Here is a 20278-nt window from a genome sequence, read left to right as displayed (position 1 = left end):
TCAATAGTATACTTCTGCTACAAATATCTTTAATTAAGAGAAAAACAACAGATTTTTCATATTTCCATTTTAATAAAATTCATACTTCAAATTAAGAGAAAAAACAGATTTTTCATATTTCCATTTTAATAAAATTCATACTTCAAATTAATGCAAATAAAGACAAGTTCTGAATAAATGTATTTAAATATTATTAAATAAAAATTTGAAAAGTGAACTTTGTACATGATTATTCAACAAACATATTACTAAAAATCATATATAAAAAAGTATTTTTCATTGGCACTCTCAGACACAATTTACATAATTAAATATATAATTTATACATTTATGGAATGTTAACCATATAAGAAAATAATATATATAGCAAAAATAAAGTAGAATAGCATAATTTTTAATATTTTATTTGCAATATGTGAATTAAGCTTTGTTTTAAAAAATTTCAAATTACTATATACACAGAGATAAACCAAGAAAGACTCCATTCTATAGTAGGCACAGCTAATCAGTTATTTCTGAGAATTCTCTTATTTTACTCATCTTAATACACCATAAAATGAGAAGTTTCATCTCTTTTTACATTTAGTATGATTCCAGGCACTTTTATTCTTCAAATTAAATTTACATTCTTAAGGAATGCCTGTGGTGGGAAGAAGAAAAATGTCATTTATGACCTGATTTTTAACATACTTAGAAATATGTATAGTTTTAATATAGTTATATTTTATTTTACTTTGCCTAAAGAATCTGTGCGCTTTTAGTTTATCGTCTGATCCTGAGAATATAGACTAATGCATGTGTGGAGGACAGAGAGGTCACTCAGTCCTTTAGAGACTTTAAATGATGAGTTCTCCATTAAAGTTTTATGATATCTAGATACACCAAGAAATGAACTTGACATCACCTAAATAACTTAAAAATATTCCTAAAATTTACTAATTGGTAATACTGTGATTGTGATATCTTGTTAAATAATTAGAGACAGAAGCTATCACCGATGACTTCTACACAGGAAATCACTAAATCTCCAAAGTCTGCAATTTTAAAGGGGCATACCCATACTCATCAGCTCTGTCTTCTATGGATCTGGTCTCAGGAGAATGTAAGTTTGCATGCGATATTTTAAATTATAATGCTGTACTTGTCTTTTGAGAACTTTTCCAGTTATCATGTTGTTCTTTGGATTTTATGTAAATTTACTCATTCACACAAAATATATTAAAACAAAGAGATAAATATCGCTTGATTTAGGTCACTTCAATAGTCTAATGAATTTTCTTGATTTATTCATGTTTTACATTATTCAAAAGTTTGAGATGGACAGGTTGAGCATAATTGATTCAAGTAGCTTGCCACTGAATGATTAAATAATCTAGCTCATTTTCTTACTCTAAAAAACAAGAAAAACTTAAATTTAGCAGAATTAAGAGCGTCCATTATTACTATTAATTTACAATTGCTTTTTACATAAGAATAGCAACAACAACAGGTCAGGATCATCTCAGTAACTGTCACAACAAACCTGTGAGATGGCTTAAGTAAATCCCATGCAGTTATTTGGGACAGATTAAGTTACACTGGCCAGATTGTGATATTCATGGATACTTCCAGACTACAGGTGCTCCATGACGTTCATTTCCCCCTCACAAGCGGGGATCAGTTTCTTTAAAGGGACTTGTCCGTGGTACTGAAATGCTTATCCAAAAAACTGGTGACTTTGTTCTCCACTGGAAACTGCTACTGATTAGAAAGATCTCTGCCAAAAAAAAAAAAAAGAATATCTTTTAGTTTTTTGTACACAGTCTCCTTTTGTGAATAAATGCTGCAATCTGCATTAGATTTATTTAGGTTATACAGATACTCTGTTGCCCTAGGGCACCTCAGGGAATTTAGCCAGAAGGAAACTTCCCACCTACCCTTTCACTCTAGCAAAGTACATATGAGAGCAGATGGCAACTACATGTCCATGATATGTTTGATCTTTTGCTTTTTCTTCTAATCTTCCAATACTTTCTCTCTTCTCCTGACCTATACTGTGTAAACCAAAATTTTAGGACTCAGTTCTACTTTTATTATATCTTTTGACCAGTTAAGAAAAAGGAGACCTTTAAATAGTTTTGTTCATCTAACATCTATTAGCATATGGTTTCTGGACAATAATAAAATACTACTAAATGTTGAAAGAATTTCAAAAATGATTCAAGACTGATAAGACCACCAAAAAGCTGTTTATCTTAATTTAATCACTGTTCAGGGCTTTTTTGGTTTTTTTGAGGAAGATTAGCCCTGAGCTAACTACTGCCAGTCCTCCTCTTTTTTGCTGAGGAAGCCTGGCCCTGAGCTCACATCCATGCCCATCTTCCTCTACGTTATATGTGGGATGCCTACCACAGCATGGCATGCCAAGAGATGCCATGTCTGCACCCAGTATTTGAACCGCCGAACCCCAGGCCACCGAGAAGCGGAACATGCGAATTTAACTGCTGCATCACCAGGCCGGCCCCTCAGGGCATTTTTAATTAATTCAATAAACCAGTCTGTGCAATTAGACCAAGATTTAACACTAAGTGAAAAACCCAGAGATTGAGTTCACTAGGTGTTGCTAAAATCAGCTTCCTGGTTTTTTTAAATTGTTCAAAATTTCTTACAAAAGTTAGGCAACTAAATAGAATATGAAAAATAAATAAATACATACTCACAGGGTATGTTTTCTAGGTTTGTGAGCATAGTGGACTCACTGCCAATCTTGTTAGCAATCTAGCACATCTTTTGTAATCTAGAAAAAACATTTAAAGGTAAATTATGTATATAGTTACTAAAAATGTGGGGGAAAGCATGTTAAATATCGTCACTGAGTCATAATAATGATAACTATAATTTAATAAGCACCTAATCCATCAAGTGCTTTACCTAATCTTCCCATTAATTCTTCTAAGAACACACTCAGGTAGGTGCTATTGTTATCTTCACTTTAGACATGAGAAAGCCTCAAAATTTTCAGAATCTCACAGCTGGTAAGCAGTTTGACCCTGAAGCCTGCACTTTCTCCCTGCGCTGGGCTGCCGCTTAGTCATTCTGCCTCGTTTCCGACATGATGAATTTTCCCTGGTCATTAAACACAAGTTGTTTTTGAAAAGATTATAACAACTTTGACTCAACATCCTGCATAAAATTAAATAATCCTCAGGATGACCAATCTTGTTACCGAGAAACAAAATGTTTAAAATACATTTTCTTTAAAAGGAAAGTTTAGGTTTAGAAAGTAATTTAAAAACGGCCACTAAGTTACCACACAATCATGATTTGGGCAGTTTAAATGGTAGCATTTAAATATTGTGTTTGGAATTACTACTAACTTCAGTAACTTAAGTATCCAAAAGAATTCATTAGAGCAACCTTTAAAACACAAGCTAACATTATTCAGAAAAATCTATCATTCATTGTATGAATGATGTGATAGGAAAATATTTACTTTAAAATAACTTATGAGGAAATTTTGACTTATACTTCATTGTCATCTTACTTTTTTCATTTATATGAGAGAGCACTGTATTTATGCCAAAGAATTTGAAAAATGATGAAAGGTTTAAATCCTGACAAACACTTTGGTCCTTAAGGAAATCTGGCTATTTTCAGACTTGGATATAATCCCATTAGGATGTGGTTTCATTCCTTATAGTGTCAACAACACACACACACACCTTAATTTAAGTACTGTCAACGTTATAAATAGCATCTCATACAATGTTTAGTCTAGTACTTCTCACCTACAGACAGTTGAAGTTTAAAATTACATGCATTTATTGTTAGATAAAGATTTAAAAAAAAAAAAGAAGAAGAAGAAAGAAAGAAAGAAAGAAAGACTGCCCAAGCTACTTACAAGCTGGCGTTGAGCAATCTCTGGTGTTGTGATAGAGTCGATGGAAGTGTTTCTTACATTCAGCTGAAAATGTGACTGGCCCTATTGGACAGGAAAAGAATGCTTATGATAAACACAGGCGTGGCTTCCAAACAAATTTGCTAGCGCTTTATGGATGGAGATAATATAACTGTAGTTTACATCCCTCCTTGCCCTTAAAAGAACTTGTGTGAGAGCTCGTCTCCTCACCCAGACTCTGTGGGAGGTAGTGAGTTGTGATCTGTGAAAAATAATCTAAATTCATTCCACATTCTCAACATCTCACATAATGGAATTTTGGGTGTCAGGACAACTCTTCTTAGAATAATGAAGAGGAAAGAGTTCTAGACAGAAAAAATTATATATATCTGTAGAGAGCAAATCAAGTGAATGTGAAGAAGAAAAAATAAATATCCTTGGTTTCTACTTTCTGTTCTCCAGCTTTTTATTTAATAGGAATTAATGTCTATATGCAGAGATATTTACTCCATTTTCTAATTATAGTAATTTCTGTCTTGTTAGTGTCAAGAACTATTGTAAAGTGGACAGGGCCTTGAGACTTGCCTTATCTACAAATCCAAGATCGTCTCCACCAAGACTCATCCCCACATCTGGAGTCTGCTTTTTTGGAAGTGGTAGAATAGGGGAGCCTACAGTCATGCCGCTAGCTGAGTGCCTAGAAACACTCAGGATCACGTAACTGCCCACAATTCCCCGTGCCTCCAGTGGATCTCGGCATGCTCCTCATGACCATCATTCTGAAGTTAATTAACAAATACGGCCCTTGGCTTTGTTTAAGTGGGAAAACCATATCTTTCCCAGCTTATAGGACCGAGACGTAACACAATGAAAGGTCACCAGGATGACTAGGAACAGATAGGCAATAGCAATAGTAAAGGTGGGGTGCATGGTTCAAAATAATTTAGTGATTTTCTAGAATGAGGGGCACGGGATGATTTCTAATGATTCACAAAGTTGATGCAAAGGAAAAGAACAGCATCATGAGAGAGTATTTCATCTATGTTTCAGATATGGCACATGAAAGTCTGTCTCTCCCCTGTTCAAAAAACTTCTATCGCCCCCATTGGTTGGGGAGCACAGTCTAAAAACCTTAGCACATCATGTCGGATTCTTCACAATAGGACTTGAACCTACCTTTCTAGCCCAGTAGCCACACACACCCTTACCTACACTTACCCCACAGTGTATCCCTAGCATCTACCTGTCCTGCCCCCAAACCAACCATGTGCTCAATGGGTTCCTTCTGACCAGAATGCCAATCTCATCCAAGAAAATCCTATTCATCCCTTAAAGATCAACTTAAATATCACATCCACTTCAAGCCTTTCTTGGTAGTTCTTGGCAAAATTATTCACTTCCTGTGCAACCCTAAAGTCTTGTTTACACTTCTATTACTGATCAAGATCTGGTTTATATTACAGTTAATACAAGTGAATAGCATTTGTCCACCTCCCTAACACGACTGTGAGCCTCTTACAGATATTTATCTTCATATCTCCATTGCCTAACAGTAATCTGCATATAATCTTTTAATTTAATTGAATCACTGATAAATTTTATGCTTACCTGTGAAATGCTTTATGAATTTGTCTTTCAAGTTCAAATCTCTTGGGAACATTTCTGAAAAGTAAAAACATTGTTTTACTCACAAATCTGTATCTCGAACTCTGACCATTCCCTGGGGCTCCAGCCCTCCAGGGAGCTAGCTGCTTGCTCTCCAGCTCTATTAGGGAGCCCTACACACCTCTCCAAAGTGCAGAGCCAGAACTCAACGTGCGACTTCCCTTCTACCTCAGACCTGTTTCTCTCCTATTTCCCCAGTCCCAATAAATGGCATCTCTCTTTACCCCTTACTCAGACCAAATATCAAGAAGGTATGCTTGACTTCCTCTTTCCCTCACCACTACATCCAACCCATTACTTAATTTTGTATATTCCACCACCAAAAATTATCTGAGACCCAAGCGATTCTGTTTCCTCTCATTAACACAAGACGAGTCCAAACCATCATACTTTTGTGAGGGTACATGGGCAGCAGTCTCCTAACTGCTCTTCTCTTTCCTGTATAATCCATTCTCCCCACAGCAGCCAGAGCAAATGAATTGAAATGTGCGTCAGGTCATGATACTCTCTCGCCTTAAAGGCTTTGCGCTTAAACTGACAGAAAATAAAAAAAATCAAACTACACTTCAGACTTCACTTTGTACTCACTATAAATACAACATCCAGAAAACGCAATTTACAAAACAATTTGGGAGCATATGCAACTCTTTTAGAGGAAAAGAAATCTGAAACTTTAATAAAATCTTGAACCCAATGTTTGTTGGCAGTTACACATTTAAACTCACAATGTCCTTATTATAGACTGACTCCTGTGCATTTCAGACACCAAAAGAAGATGATGGGTCATGAATGTTTGTCACCTCCCTATAGGTGATTTGGAATCACTGCATTGACTTGTGTGACCTCACTGAGACAAGGCAGTAGAAAGTGAAGACATGGGAATTCTAAAGGCCCTGTACATTGGGGAAGTTAATGAGGGTGTGAGAGACCCTCCCTGGGTAGGTGGCTACCCTACTCCTGGCAGCCATGTGGGAGCCCAGGGCAATACTGTGAGGGGACAGCAAGAGGGGGGGCTGAATCCAGCTCTCCTCCCATTGACAACGAACACTTGCACTTTACAAGTAAAATCAACCCAGAAAAACAAAGCAGCAGTGAAGGTGAAAGTATTTCTTTGTAAAAATAATCTAGTGTTCTCGTCACTTCTATTGCAGCCTGAACATGGGTCTTTCCCCCATCGCTCTCTGAAATCAAGCATGGCAAATTAGTTTCTGTGGCATCAATACTCCTTGTTATATCTGGCAAGGTAGCTCCACGGGGCCATTTCTGAAAGCTGAGCCAGCCGAGTGCAGTGGAAGTACCACGGCTGAAGTGTGTTTGAGGACTTTATAAATAATTCTAGCTCCAAAAGCATTTTAGACTAAGATTTTAATCTGTAGATCTGGCATAATGATGACACTGAGGTTTGTAAAGTGTAGATTTTAAATAAATTACCCTATCTTCTACACCCCCATAACTCATTTTATAATTTCTATAAAAGCAATTGTCTGGGGCTGGCCCGGTGGCACAGCGGTTAAGTGCACACGTTCAGATTCAGTGGCCTGAGGTTCACTGGTTTGGATCCCGGGTGCAGAACATGGCACCACTTGGCACGCCACGCTGTGGTAGGCGTCCCACATATAAAGTAGAGGAAGATGGGCATGAATATTAGCTCAGGGCAAGTCTTCCTCAACAAAAAGAGGATTGGCAGCAGTTAGCTCAGGGCTAATCTTCCTAAAAACAAAAAGCAATTATCACATTCTGATCAGCATGATAGTGAACTGTGCCCTGTGCATTGTGTGTGTCTGTCTCCACCACAATAGTGTGGGCTTCTTGAGGAAAGGGCCATGTCTGGTTCATCTGTTATCACCTGCAGGGTGTACAACAGTGTATGCAGACAGGGCACATGGCAAATGTTTAAGGAACTGAAAGCTGAGAGGATGACCCTCAACTAGGTTTTTATCTTTGAAATGGACACAATCAATGTCTCACTTGGTCTCAATCTAGGCCACCAAGAAAACCATACTTTTAATACACTTGAATTTTCATTTCAAAGTACAAACAACCTACCGGAATATAGGAACACAGAGCAGATTGACTTAACTGAAACAGAGAAGTGATGTTTAATTGACATTTTAAGTGACAAGCAAGAGCTATCTAGGTAAGAAGAGATGGGAAGAGCACACTAGACTGAAAAAAAGAAAAAGAAAAAGAAACCTCTGAAGAGGAAAAGACTATAGTGTGTTCAAGTATTTGAGAAACGTCCACGATGACTAAAGTAGGAACAAGGTGAGAGAGAGATGAGATGAGGCACAGATGTAGATGGGCCTTATCCCCCTTTATAACCTCTGTCCTTAATACTAAGGGTGATAAGAAGTCAAAAAGTTTTAGGCAAGAGAATGACACAGTCAAGCTTCATTTTTAAAAGATCATTATGCCAAGTACGGAGGGGCAGGAAGAGATGCAGAGACAAGTTAAAAGGTTTACAGAGAAGTTACTGCATTTCTATTGAATACTGGCCTGTGTAGGCATTAGCAAACCACGAGTCAGGAGTCAAATCCCGCCCTAGGCCTGTTCTTGTAAGGGCATTGTACTGGAAAACAGCCATGCTCATTTGTTTACAGGTGGTCTCTGCCTGCTCTTGTGCTACAACGCAGAGCTGAGCAGTTGTAGCAAAGATCATATGGCCCACAAAACCCAAAATATTTACCATCTGGCCTTTTCTAGAAAAAGTTTGCGCTGCCTGCCCTGTAGCACACTCCTACAAGTACTAAAACAAACTCAAATGGCGGTTGTCTGCAGGGAGGCACCAGGGGGTAGGAGGCTGGGGGTAGGAGAGAAGGGATGCTTCTCAACGCATACTCTTTTTATTAGTTTTGACTTTTTTGAACATAAATCTGTATTCATTTTTCAATAAGAAACTAGTTAAATGAAGTGAATTTGGATCGAGTGATGAGGTGCTCCTGTGATAGCTTCTGATCAACAAAACATGAAATGAATGACTGAATATGAGAGAACTACCCCAAACAACAAAATTAGCTGACTGATCTTCTATGGAAAATGGTCTTAAAAAGCAATCTCCACAATAGAAATGTGAGCCACATATGTAATTTTTAATGTTTTTAGTAGCCACATTCAAAAAAGTAAAAAAAAATAGGTGAAATTAATTTGATAATTTATTTTCTTTAACCCAATATATCCAAAATATTATCATTTCAACAAGTAGTCAATATTTTTAAATCACCAATATTTTACATTTATTAATACTATGTTTTCAAAATCTGAGGTATACTTTACATTTACAGCACATCTCAGTTTGGACCAGCCACACTGCAAGTGCTCAATGGCTGCATGTATCTAGTGGCCACCATGCTGAAAAATTGAAATATTTGCTATATAATTCCTTTAGTTATCATTGCCATTAGTTAAAGAGATGATGTGATTATTCTTTCCCAATATATAAAAACAGTTCTACAGGAAGAGACAATTCATCTAAAAATGATATAAAAATGGCCACTAAGCATTTGAAAAGATGTTCACTTGCAAAATATTGGAAACAATCTGAACGCCATATACAAGAAATGCTTGAGTAAACTATGGTACATCCACATAAGAGAGTATAACGTGGCTATAAAATTTTTTTTAAAGAATAAGGAAAAACTCTATAACCAATATGGGGTGAATTTCCAGGATACATTAAATGAAAAAGCAAAGTACAAAAGAATATCTACAGTATGCCATCCTGTGTGTAAGAAAGCAGAAATAAGAAAATATACATGTGTCTGCTCATTTGTGCAACAAGAAACCCAGGAAGGAGAAACCAAACTCCCAAGAGTGGTTAACTACAAGCCCTGGATGACATGGACTGCACAGGACGGGGTGGGAGCAGGACAGGAGCAGGGGGAGAGAGTCTCTTCTCTGAGTGCACCTGCTTTAAAGGGTCTCACTTTCAGACACTTTTCTAATACTCCAAAAGAAACAACTATGTGGTGCGTATATACACATATACATACACACACACGATGGAATACTACTTAGCCGTAAAACAAACAAACAAACAAAAAACAGTTCTATTGTCAAAACTAACTAGATTTAGTACATCAGGGCTGAGAGAATTACTAACGGAAATATAAGTATTTAAAAATTCAAATTTATTAAATATTTGAGAGAAAAAACCAATGACATACATATTCATATTCATACATTTAGTAAAAATACTAAATTAAAAGTATATTTAAATACACTGTCATAAAAGGTGTACTTTGTTCTTTCCTTGTATAGTTATACAACATCTGTACTAGTATATATTTGTAAATGTGTAAATACATGTTTTTATATTATGCCTCTTCTATTAGAGTTTAAGATATTTAAATAGAGAGATGGATGGCTGTAACTCTCTTTGTATATAACTTACTATGGGGCTATTTAACCTGAAAATTATACTCAGGATAAACAAGTAAAAGTTGCCTATGGGGGCCAGCCCCATGGCTGAATGGTTAAGTTCAGGCACTCCACCTCAGCTGCCTGGGGTTCGTCAGTTCGGATCCTGGGAGCGGACCTGGCACTGCTTCTCAGGCCATGCCGTGGTGGCATCCCAAATAGAAGAACTAGAATGACTTACAACTAGGATATACAACTCTGTACTGGGGCTTTGGGGAGGGAAAAAAAAAAGGAAGATTGGCAACAGATGTTAGCTCAGGGCCGTAGACACTTAAAAATACAAACCAGATTTTTATAAAAATGTTAAAAGAAACATTTCAAAAACAAACAGATGTACAGCATTTTATACCATGCTAATGCTTTTATGCACAATCAGTTATTAAAGAATGACAACCAAACCATAGTCGATTAGTGCTAGCAGTAAACCAGGATCCAGCCCTACTGATGTTCTTGTTAGATTGGGCAGCTAGAAGCTTATCAACAAACCAAGCCACTGGAAAAGCCCACAGGGCTGTTAGTCCAGTAGTGAATTCCCACCACCCTAGAAGCACGGCCTCTAAGAAGCAAAACCTGCCTTTACAGAGACCAGAAATACTGAGGCAGACTTGAAGGCAGAAGCATGGGTTGAGTTACAGAAAGGTCAAGTTTGAGGTTCTTATAGTGGAGATATTCAGCAAATAGGGGATCTATGTGTTTGAAGGACATGGAAGAGAAAAGGGAAGGAAATACGTTTTGGAATCAGCTTCACAGAAGCAACAGTTGAAACTAGAAAGGTGTATAGGACCACACAAGGGAACACTTTGAGTGCAAAAAATTCATATCAGGAACAGACCCCTGGGATGCACTCTTAAAGGGCAGCCAGAAGACAGATGGTCAGGAAGAGAAAGAAGAATAGTCAGAGAAGTAGAAGAAGTAAGCAAGAATAATCATGGAAACGTGAAAGAATCATTTAAAAAGGACAGAGAAAGGTCAACAGCAGGAAAGCATCCAGGGTCAAGCAAGATAATGAGTGACAGATGGCCCCTGGGAGATGGCTGGAGCCCAAGTGCACCATGGCAGGAACACATAACAGAGGGCCAGCTAGCACCCAAGTGAGCTGGTTAAGGAGGTTGGATTTTTTCCTCTAAGTTGTATTAATCATGCTTTTTATTTTCTGTATTTCTGATGCTTTGACACCCGAGGCCTTGCTCATCCTGGAGAGACTGCCCCTCCCAGAGCTGGCCAATTCCTAGAGATAGTGAAGCCTGCCAGCCTGCCTTTCATTTGCAAACCAACCAACCCAGAGCCAGACCCCCAGGACCTCCTTCATCCAGCTCTCATACTCAGGGCCAATATTCCCCAGGGTGGGAACCAGATAATGACAGACAGCCCTGAAACCCCAGAGCCTCTGACATTATTCAAACTAGCCAATCTTCAGCCTGCTTACCTGGCCTTGCCTCTCTAGAACAAACCATGATAAAGGCTCTTGCCCATGTTTTCCCCTCACTCCCTCTGCTTCCTGACTGAGCATGGCACGTCCCCCTGTGGCCCTGCATGGCACGCTGTGTCTCCTGTTTCTAGGGAACTGTGAGTAAAACGTCTTCCCTCATGACAGTCATTTCCATGTCTATGTGTCTTCCATACTTGATTAAAATAAATCCTGGGTGTGTTTTAAAACACAAGTGGTAGTAGAAACCGGAAGAAATGGTAACCTAATCATATTTGTTTTAGATCATCTAACAACAATGCAAAAACATGGTTACAAGAAAGCTTCTATCTCTCCTTGTTATCCATGACAATTTTAAAGTAACTTTTTCCAAATATGTTGCTTCCTATGTGAGGTAAAGGAACAGAAGGAAAAAAGAGTGAGGGAGGGAGGGATGGTCGGAGGAAGGAGAGAAGGGATAGAGGGAGAAAGGAGGGAAGCAAAGTTAGTTTGGCTAATACTGGTTTACATCAAGTTTCCTGTACTATGGGTCATCATAGTTCTTGCATAGTGTTTCTCTAACAAAGGACTTAATGGTCATGTTCCTGAAGCCGGCAGACCAAGGAAGCCTTTTGTCATAGAAAACACACTGGAAAATGTACCTCTGGAGCTGTGGGTGCATGTGGGGATGAGAGTGAGCTACTGAAGGAATAGAAGCATGGCTGGGGTTGTGGAGGACAGTCAGGAATTGTCTCTCTCTCTCAAAGAAACTCTCCAGAAGATTCTGACATACCACTTTTCTCCTCCCCACGCCTCACAATTAAAAATCTCTGGTGGTTCCAAAAACTCAACATACACAAGAATCCTCAAAGAGCTTGTTGATGCACACCGTGGGCTACACTCAGAGATTTAAGACATCCAGAGTGAAGCGCAACAACGACATTGGAAACCTGCCTCCCAGTTGATTCTGAGGCATATGGCCCCAGGAGCCTCATTTTAAGAACCACTGCCCTAGAAGGTATTAAGGGCAGCAAATGTTGTATTGTCTAAACTTGGTTATAAGTGCTAAGAAATTAGCTCATGACTCAGAATGGCAGAGGCAACAGATCTAATTTGGTTTGGGGGGCAAGTAAAAAACCAAATTCTTTTAAAGTTAATTTTTTTTAAAAAATTCAAATTTTCAAAATTTCAGTTCCAAAGAAAAAATTCTTCCTAAATGTCAACTTTATACAGTGACTTTTGGTAGGCTACAGGGTATTAAAACTGAGTAATTCTCAGGGGTCAGCCTGGTGGTGTGGTGGTTAACTTTGCGTGCTCTGCTTTGGCGGCCCAGGGTTCGCAGGTTCAGATCCTGAGCACAGACCTAGCACTGCTCATCAGGCCATGCTGTGGTGGCACCCCACATAAAACAGAGGACAAATGGCACAGATATTAGCTCTGTGACAATCTTCCTCAAGCAAAAAAGAGGAAGGTTGGCAACAGACGTTAGCTTGGGGCCAATCTTCCTCACAAAAAAACCCAAAAAACTGAGTAATTCTTAGTCCTCAATTTAAAGAGGCTTACATTCAGCCAAATATACTAATATTTGATAATAATATCAAATATACACAAATTACAATATAAGGATTGTTGTAGGAGAAAAACGCTGTCTGTTTAAAGGAGAAAGAAATTGCAAAATGAGATAAACTAAGCAAAATGCTCACAATAATTCCAAGTAAATCACATTTTTAAGAGTATTTTAATGTCACTAATATGTAAAAATTACACATTTTCAAACATGATACAAATATTGTAGCTGCTATTTCCCGAAAGTTTATGTTGACAGTTACATAATTAGAGTTACAACAAATGCCTGAACTCCAGAACACGCCATTGCTCACTTTTGTGATGTTCCCTACAGTAGCAGACACAGGAGGAAACATCTGGACTCTGCACGAGTCACTTGGTCACATTTTCCTGTCCTCCTACACAGCAACAAAGATCTTAGAACTATGCTCTTAAATGCTTCAGAGCTCATTTCCAGCAATAAAAGGAATAAAAAAATATGGGGCTGGCCCTATGGCACAGCAGTTAAGTGTGCATGTTCCGCTTTGGCAGCCCAGGGTTCACCAGTTCGGATCCCAGGTGTGGACATGGCACTGCTTGTCAAGCCATGCTGTGGTAGGCGTCCCACGTATAAAGTAGAGGAAGATGGGCATTGATGTTAGCTCAGAGCCAGTCTTCCTCAGCAAAAAGAGGAGGATTGGCAACAGATGTTAGCTCAGGGCTAATCTTCCTCAAAAAAAAAAAGTAATAAAAAATAAAAGGAAAAAAATTAACATTAAAAAGGAATTTTTACAATTCTAGTTTTCCTAGCCAATATATGATTGAAAAGTAGTCTCCTAGGATTGTGTCATTACAGGGAAAAAGAAGCCATCACGTGTGATTCTGTCAACTTCCTGCACAGAATTTCTCTACTTAGCAGCTAGATGAATAAGCTCCTGCAAATAGACAACAGTTACTACTCAGAAACACTGTGAATAGGCAGAAGTTCATTCATGTAAGTTAGTTCTGGCTGCTCATAATAGGATTTCTTCCGGTGATAACACTCACCAGCCAAATATGCTCAGCAAAATACCACACACAACCTTTCCATCTTGACCTCTTCCCATGCCAACAGTTTTCAGTAAATCAAATACCTTCAAGTAACGCTGCAAATCAAGTATTAAAAAGTACCCATCTGGGGTCAGCCCCGCGGCCGAGTGGTTAAGTTCGTGTGCTCCACTTCGGCGGCCCAGGGTTTCGCCGGTTCGGATCCTGGGTATGGACATGGCACCACTCATCAGGCCATGTTGAGGCAGCATCCCACGTGCCACAACTAGAAGGACCCACAATTAAAACTACACAATTATGTACTTGGGGGGCTTTGGAGAGACAAAGGAAAAATAAAATCTTAAAAAAATAAAGTACCCATCTGTACTCCCTTCTTGGTGATATGCAAAGAAGGGAAAAATTATTTTCATTATCATGTGGAAGAAATTGTTACTCACTAGGTAGGACTGGCTAAGGGGGCAGATATAATAGTAACAGACTTACAATAAGGGGAATTTGGGTAGCACACATAAAATTCCACCATCATGTAAGTCCCAGCAGTATTCAGTATATTTTTTTAAGTTTTATGTTTTTTTCTTAAGTTGTATCAGAACTGTGGGGATATTTGCAAAGTGAATTTAGGATTCAGACATTTTTGAACATGGAAACAACTGCAAAGACATCACGGAGGAAGAAAGCCTGGAAGGATAGGTAGGATTCTGACAGACAAAGACGAGAGAAGTACATTCCAGGAGACAGCAGAAGAGCCCAGGCAGAGGCTTCTGGAAGGAGCAGGCCGAATGTGTGTGACTGGCGCCCCGTGGAAGCCATAGGAAGGCAGACAGTGCAGGCCACGGGGGACTGAATGTCCTGCCTTCAAGAGAAGTTAGGACTTTCTCAGAAAATCAAGAGAAGCCCCTGCAGATGTGTGACTGGGGAGGAACCAGGCCAGCACTACTTACTAAGAATATTCATTTTCGATTATTCAGAACAATCTTATCAAAATGACCTTCGCATTCTCGCCTTAAGCCTCATGCCAGCAAGGTTTTATATTTAAATTAAAAAATTTTTAAAAACACAAACCTGATTCCAGAAAGTCTGCAGAATAATGTAAATGTTTACTGAAATCTCTTGAAAAGGCAGAGGGGCCATAATATACATCAAAATTGTCTAAAAGTTTCCCTTATACTTCTATCTCCCCACGTCTCACACCAACTCTTCTTCTGTCCCAAATTCCTCCAAACCTCTCCTCTCCTCCCACCGCTGCCCAGCTCTCAGACGTCTGATCTTGTCTTTATTTCAGTGGCAAGGACTCCAACGCTCCCGTTCTCTGGACAGAGTTTGGGGTAGGATTCTTTGCCCCATTCTTCTGATATGATGGTTAGAGACAATGGGAGGATAGAAGGAGTAAAAGCTATGAAAACACACACTTTCTAATTCTTATCCCAATAAGACAGGCTCTGGCAGGGGGCACTAATGGAGCTGGGGAGACACTCTAGAAGGTCAATGTGACACTGTCATGAGGGCTTGAACTGGGGTGATGGGAAGGCAAAAAAGGGGAAGAATTAGATTCTAGAGACATTTGAAGCATGATTTGTTAACTAAGCTGAACTCCTCGAGAACAAGAGCCAACAATATTGGTTAACTTTGTATTGCCAGGCCCATCAGAGCGAGACCTCAAACATGTGTTGAATGGGTAGATGAACAGATGAATAAATGCATGAACAATGGGCGGGCTGTGGGGAGGAGGGAGAGCCAAGGATGGTAAATCCCAAGTGTACCTGAGAACCTGACACTCACATCTCCTCCTATCCCCCATCCCACAATCTTAATGGTATCCTCCTGGTCCCCGGCTCCACCAGGCTTTCGCCCTCGCTGCTCCCTCTACCTGCAATGGTCCCACTACCAGGAGCCTCACACCGGTATTTAGGGAGATTGCCTAACCTACAAAAAAGGGAGAGCGCACAACTGCACATGCAGCAAGGATTTCAGAGCCCAGAGCACGTATCTTAGGTCTGGGTGATGGTGCTTATTATTGTTGCAGAATTAAAGCAGTGGAATTCCAGATGCATCTGGCAGGGATGGGAGTCTTCTGCCTCCAGAGCCTAGGAGATGTTTCCTCCTGAATGAGCTATGACCCCCACCAGCATCCCTGAGCATGTCCTGTGAGAACATCCAGATCAGTCGTCCTCTATTCTCATGTCCTTCTTGCTCCCTGATCCACACCTAGGTGTTGCACTCACAGACTCAGATATAGATGGAATGAGCCACCGCTTCTCCTCATGTTAATAAACTACAATAATCGAAAGATGAGACCCTCATAAACAGCTACAGAAAACAGTGGACTTTGAGGGTGACCCACAGATCACTTTTTCTTAGGCTATACTGTTTTTTAAAACTTTGGATTGTGGCCACTTTTATTTTAACTTTTAATAAAATATTCTGTTTTCTCCTTTGTAACTCACTTCAGTAAGTCTTCACTGTCTTTTAACCAAAGAGAAAAGATCTGTTAAAAACTTAAATGAAACAGGTGGGAATTAATGTGTTATCAGAAACGTTCCTGTAGTTTGAGACTTTCTCCCACTCTTCTACATTCTAAAGTGACATGTCATTCTCTGAGATAAATATTTGGGCTAACAGTAATTTCAAGTCCAAGTATATGAAAGGGGAGGCACCCTCACTGCATCGCTGCTGTGGTCACTTCCTGTCCCACCTCTCCTCCCTGAAAGCCCTGTGCTGGCCTGTCACCCTGGAGAGCTCTGGCCAGGTCCTGGACAGGGGGCGCTCAGCAACCCACCTCAGCTTCCCAGGCTGTCTCCATCACCTCCTTCGCTCCTGTCACTGCCCCCTTCCTTAGGTTTACCTGTGCACCAGCCTGCCCCTCCCTCCACATGCAGAATGTGCCCTCGGAGAGTCCACACACCTGGCTGCCTGCTCCTCTGGGTGACTTCAGCACTGTGCATGATGACTGGCATGTAACAGCTACTCCATGAAAGTTGGTGGAGTGAATAAGTATATATTTATATCATAACGATTATAAAAGAAAAATGATGTTAAGTAATCCCTCTTTGCTTTCTTAAAAGTGCAAAAGAGTTAGGAGATGACAGCAAGGGGGAGCCCGCTGGGCTTCCCCAGGCAGCAGGAGCTGTGTCCTGTCAGCAGGCCGGCGGCCTTGAGGGGCCCTTCTGCTCCCTGCCAAGGGGGGCAGCTCCACCTTACCCTATATTTTCACAGGCTCTAAACAGAAACACTTTTGAGTAGCTTCCCTCTTCTTTCCTCACTACTTTCCTTCCTGCTCTGCGCGCCCTGCGCTCCTCTGGCCTCCTTGTGCCCTGAGCCTTTACGGTTTCCCGTCAGTTACTGGACTGCTCCACCTTGGAGTGTCTCCTGACCCTCTACATTGGCTATTTTTCCTCCCTCCTCATTCTTCCTCTCACCCCTCCGTGGGCATCTAAGCAGCCAGAAACCTGAGTGCCCGGAGCTGGTTTGGAGCCGCAAGGCAGCGTCAGGGGCCTGCTAAACTGGCCTAGGAAAGGTCAGCGTTACGCCACAGCGGCTTGGTGAAATTCGCGTGCTCCTCCACAGTCCCCGCGGCCAGCTCGGAGGGGGAAGAAAGGAGCACTCCCGAGCATGTTCAGGCGTGACGGCGGTGATCGCGTTTAATTCTCAAAACCCAGGAAGACCCAGAACGAACGAGGATGGTGACAGGTACTTTGTCAGCTGGGAACTGAAACCCAGGTCTTCTGGCTGCCCTACGGCGTCTCAGAAGGCCTCTCACCCCGAGGAAGCGCCCTATCAAGGGCGTTCCTTTGTGCGATGGGCTTTGTTGTTACCTAAGTCTCAACAGTGGTAAATCTAATCCACTCATTACCCCTTTCCCTGAGAACCGGCTACCTGCAGAGGGTCTATTGTCTGCTGTGTTTCGTTCAGGCTTCCCAAAGCGAGTGCCTCTCCCGGCTCTGAGAGTAACCCCCTAAGCGCCAGGCTCAGCGCCAAGGACCGGCTGGGACTGGCACTTCTTACCTGCACTCCGGGAGGCACTGGAAGCAGGGCCGGCTCCGGCCGCGGGGAGGAAAAGCGACGGCTTGGGTTCCTCGTTTGCGACGCGGGCTCCCCTGCGCCCCCGGGGCCTCCCCTGGGTCTCATGCGGGGCCAAAACCAGCGCGAGCAGGAGCAGCGCGGGCAGCGTGGCGCCCGGCTTGGCCGGACGCATGTCCGCTTGCCCGAGGACTGGGCTGGGGGCTCGGCGCGGGCGGTCCCGGGGTGCAGCGTGCAGGGCGCCCCAGCAGAGGCCGCCGGACTCCTCCCGGCCCGCCCGCCGCCTCGCCGTGTCCCCGGGGGCTCGGGCCGGAGCTGCACTGGGACGTGGCCCGCTCAGGCCGATCTTGCGCTCTCGGGGTCGCGAGGTGGGACGGCAGCTGCGGACCGCGGGGTTGTCCCCGGGGACAAGGCGAGTCCCAGCGCACGAGATGCTCAGGAGTCAGCGCTGCCTCCCTCGACGGACCTGAGCCCCGCACCCGGGGTTCGCGTGTCCCGCTCCGTCCCAGGGAGGGCTGGGTGCGGACCGCCGCAGCGCCGCCTGTTCTCTCAGGGCTCGGTCTCCCGCCCCCGCCCCCGCCCCGTCTGTGGGGTCAATAGAACCCGCAACTCTGGATCTGGACGGAGGAGAGCAGCGCCGGGACTCGGCCTGCGGGGCAAAGACCGCGATTCTCGAGGCCGAAAGCCGCGGAGCTCTTTCTCCTGCCCAGGGCCCTCCCTCCCGCTGCCCAACCTGCCCGGCGGGAGCTCCGCCCGGCGCGGCGCTGCCCTCGGTGGGGCGGGGGCGGCGCTGGGGCCCGGGGTCTGGGCTCCGCACCGCCCTCCGCGGACGCCCAGCTCCTCTGGCCTCCTGTTGGAGTTCCTCCCGGGAGTCCCCAGTGTGGGTGCTCCCACAGGTGAGATCACCAAGCTTTACCAGTGCGCCCAAGACCGCAGACGGCTAGATGTTTTTTCTTAAGACAAAGAACTCTCCACATGTTTTGTCTATGCTACCGATAGAAAAATGAGATTAAGTCCACTTATTCTGATTCAAATAAAAGTGGACATCTCTGATCAAACCGTTGCTCTGTAAATTATTGTGATTTTACTCATCTCACTAGCCCAGTTTATTGCTTTATATTGAGTAGATTAAGAAATGTTTACATTGCTCGCTAATCAATTGATTGCTAATTATCTTTTCAGATGCAAAGCGGCAAATAGGTGAAAGAGAGAGGGAAGCAATAACCACATTAGGCATTGCTCGAAGTGAAATTACCCTACAAAGAGATTTGTTAGTCACAAAGCCTGAAGAATAATACCAACTCACTCAAATAGTTTTTCCAGACTTTGTATTTCCAACATGTCCAGGAAATTGGGGCAAACATAGCAGGTTTAAAAGAGCCCCATTAAAAGCGTGCTTCTGAATGAAACTCTAGGAAGTTGTTAGACGGCTGAGACTGCCGTTTCGAGTCACTAACGGAAGCTTATAATCTGCTGTTTCCAAAGCACGCGCAATGTCACATGAGAATGGCTTCCATGGTAGGAGACAGAAAAGCGATCTGAGAAAAAAGAATACTTTCCAAGAGTCTCAGAAGGCCCTAGTTGGGTGGAATAAGTTCTCTCTCACAGCTCTACTCAAGTGAAACAGGAAAACAAGTCCACCAACATTGACAAACATTTCAAAAGTTAATTTTAATTAGAAATATAATGAGTTAGGTATGACTATGATAAACAATGAGAAAAATACAGTGTGAAATAATGCTGGTAGAAGAAGTGACACAGAAATGACAATGAGAAATAGACTCCAAATCAACCATCAGGAAGCTGGGTGGTTTCCCTACTTTCTCCACATTGAAACTAAGAAAGTGAGCACTCTGATGAACTTTTCAGAGCCTGACTCTTTGAGCTCTACTTTTTCTCCAGTCGCTAGCCAGGCGACCTTGAGCACGCTAGTTAGCCTCAATTTTCTCTCTGACAAAGTCAAGAGACTGAATTTTAGTAGTTCCCAGACTGCAGTGTAACATGTGAAAGAAGCACTTGCTGTCTGTCTGTGAAGAGTGCAAATTCTGATAGCCCCAGGGATTTCAGTCCCACGTAGGAAGTGCCCAATGAATCTGCGTTTTAAAGGACTCAGTTGGTTCTGAAGTAAGTGGTCCTTGAAACCCACTTTTATTCATTCATCAAAAATTTTCTGGGGGCTAGCCCCAGGGCATAGTGGTTAAGTCCCGTGTGCTCCACTTCTGTGACCTGGGTTCGTGGATCCTGATCCAGGGCACTCATCTACACCACTGGTCAAGCCGTGCTGTGGCAGCGACCCACATACAAAA

At 42.0% G+C, this 20278-nt stretch overlaps 1 protein-coding gene across 1 annotated transcript; it reads right to left on the bottom strand.

Annotated features, from left to right (window-relative positions):
• Nucleotides 1-388: 388 nt before the first annotated feature.
• On the bottom strand, nt 389-18414 carry ALKAL1 (ALK and LTK ligand 1). Its single transcript, XM_070221548.1, has 6 exons — nt 17958-18414; nt 5486-5539; nt 3881-3961; nt 2700-2776; nt 1523-1756; nt 389-640 (listed from the first exon to the last, which is right to left on the bottom strand). Exons 1-4 carry the CDS (start codon nt 18145-18147, stop codon nt 2712-2714), a joined length of 390 nt encoding a protein of 129 aa, XP_070077649.1. The 5' UTR covers nt 18148-18414; the 3' UTR covers nt 389-640; nt 1523-1756; nt 2700-2711.
• Nucleotides 18415-20278: the final 1864 nt, after the last annotated feature.

The sequence above is a fragment of the Equus caballus genome, chromosome 9, assembly GCF_041296265.1.
Source record: "Equus caballus isolate H_3958 breed thoroughbred chromosome 9, TB-T2T, whole genome shotgun sequence".
Classification (NCBI taxonomy): Eukaryota; Metazoa; Chordata; class Mammalia; order Perissodactyla; family Equidae; genus Equus; species Equus caballus.
The sequence above is the reverse complement of the archived record's forward strand: the minus strand, read 5'-3'. Positions and strand labels throughout refer to the sequence as shown.

Excerpts from the sequence above, each read along its gene's own strand:
- ALKAL1 (XM_070221548.1), bottom strand. The coding sequence starts at position 18,147 with ATGCGTCCGGCCAAGCCGGGCGCCACGCTGCCCGCGCTGCTCCTGCTC. Across the intron at positions 5,540-17,957 it reads CAGTGCCTCCCGGAGTGCAG|AAATGTTCCCAAGAGATTTG; the intron begins GTAAGAAGTGCC and ends TTTACTTTTCAG. Across the intron at positions 2,777-3,880 it reads AGATTGCTCAACGCCAGCTT|ATTACAAAAGATGTGCTAGA; the intron begins GTAAGTAGCTTG and ends TGTTTTTTCTAG.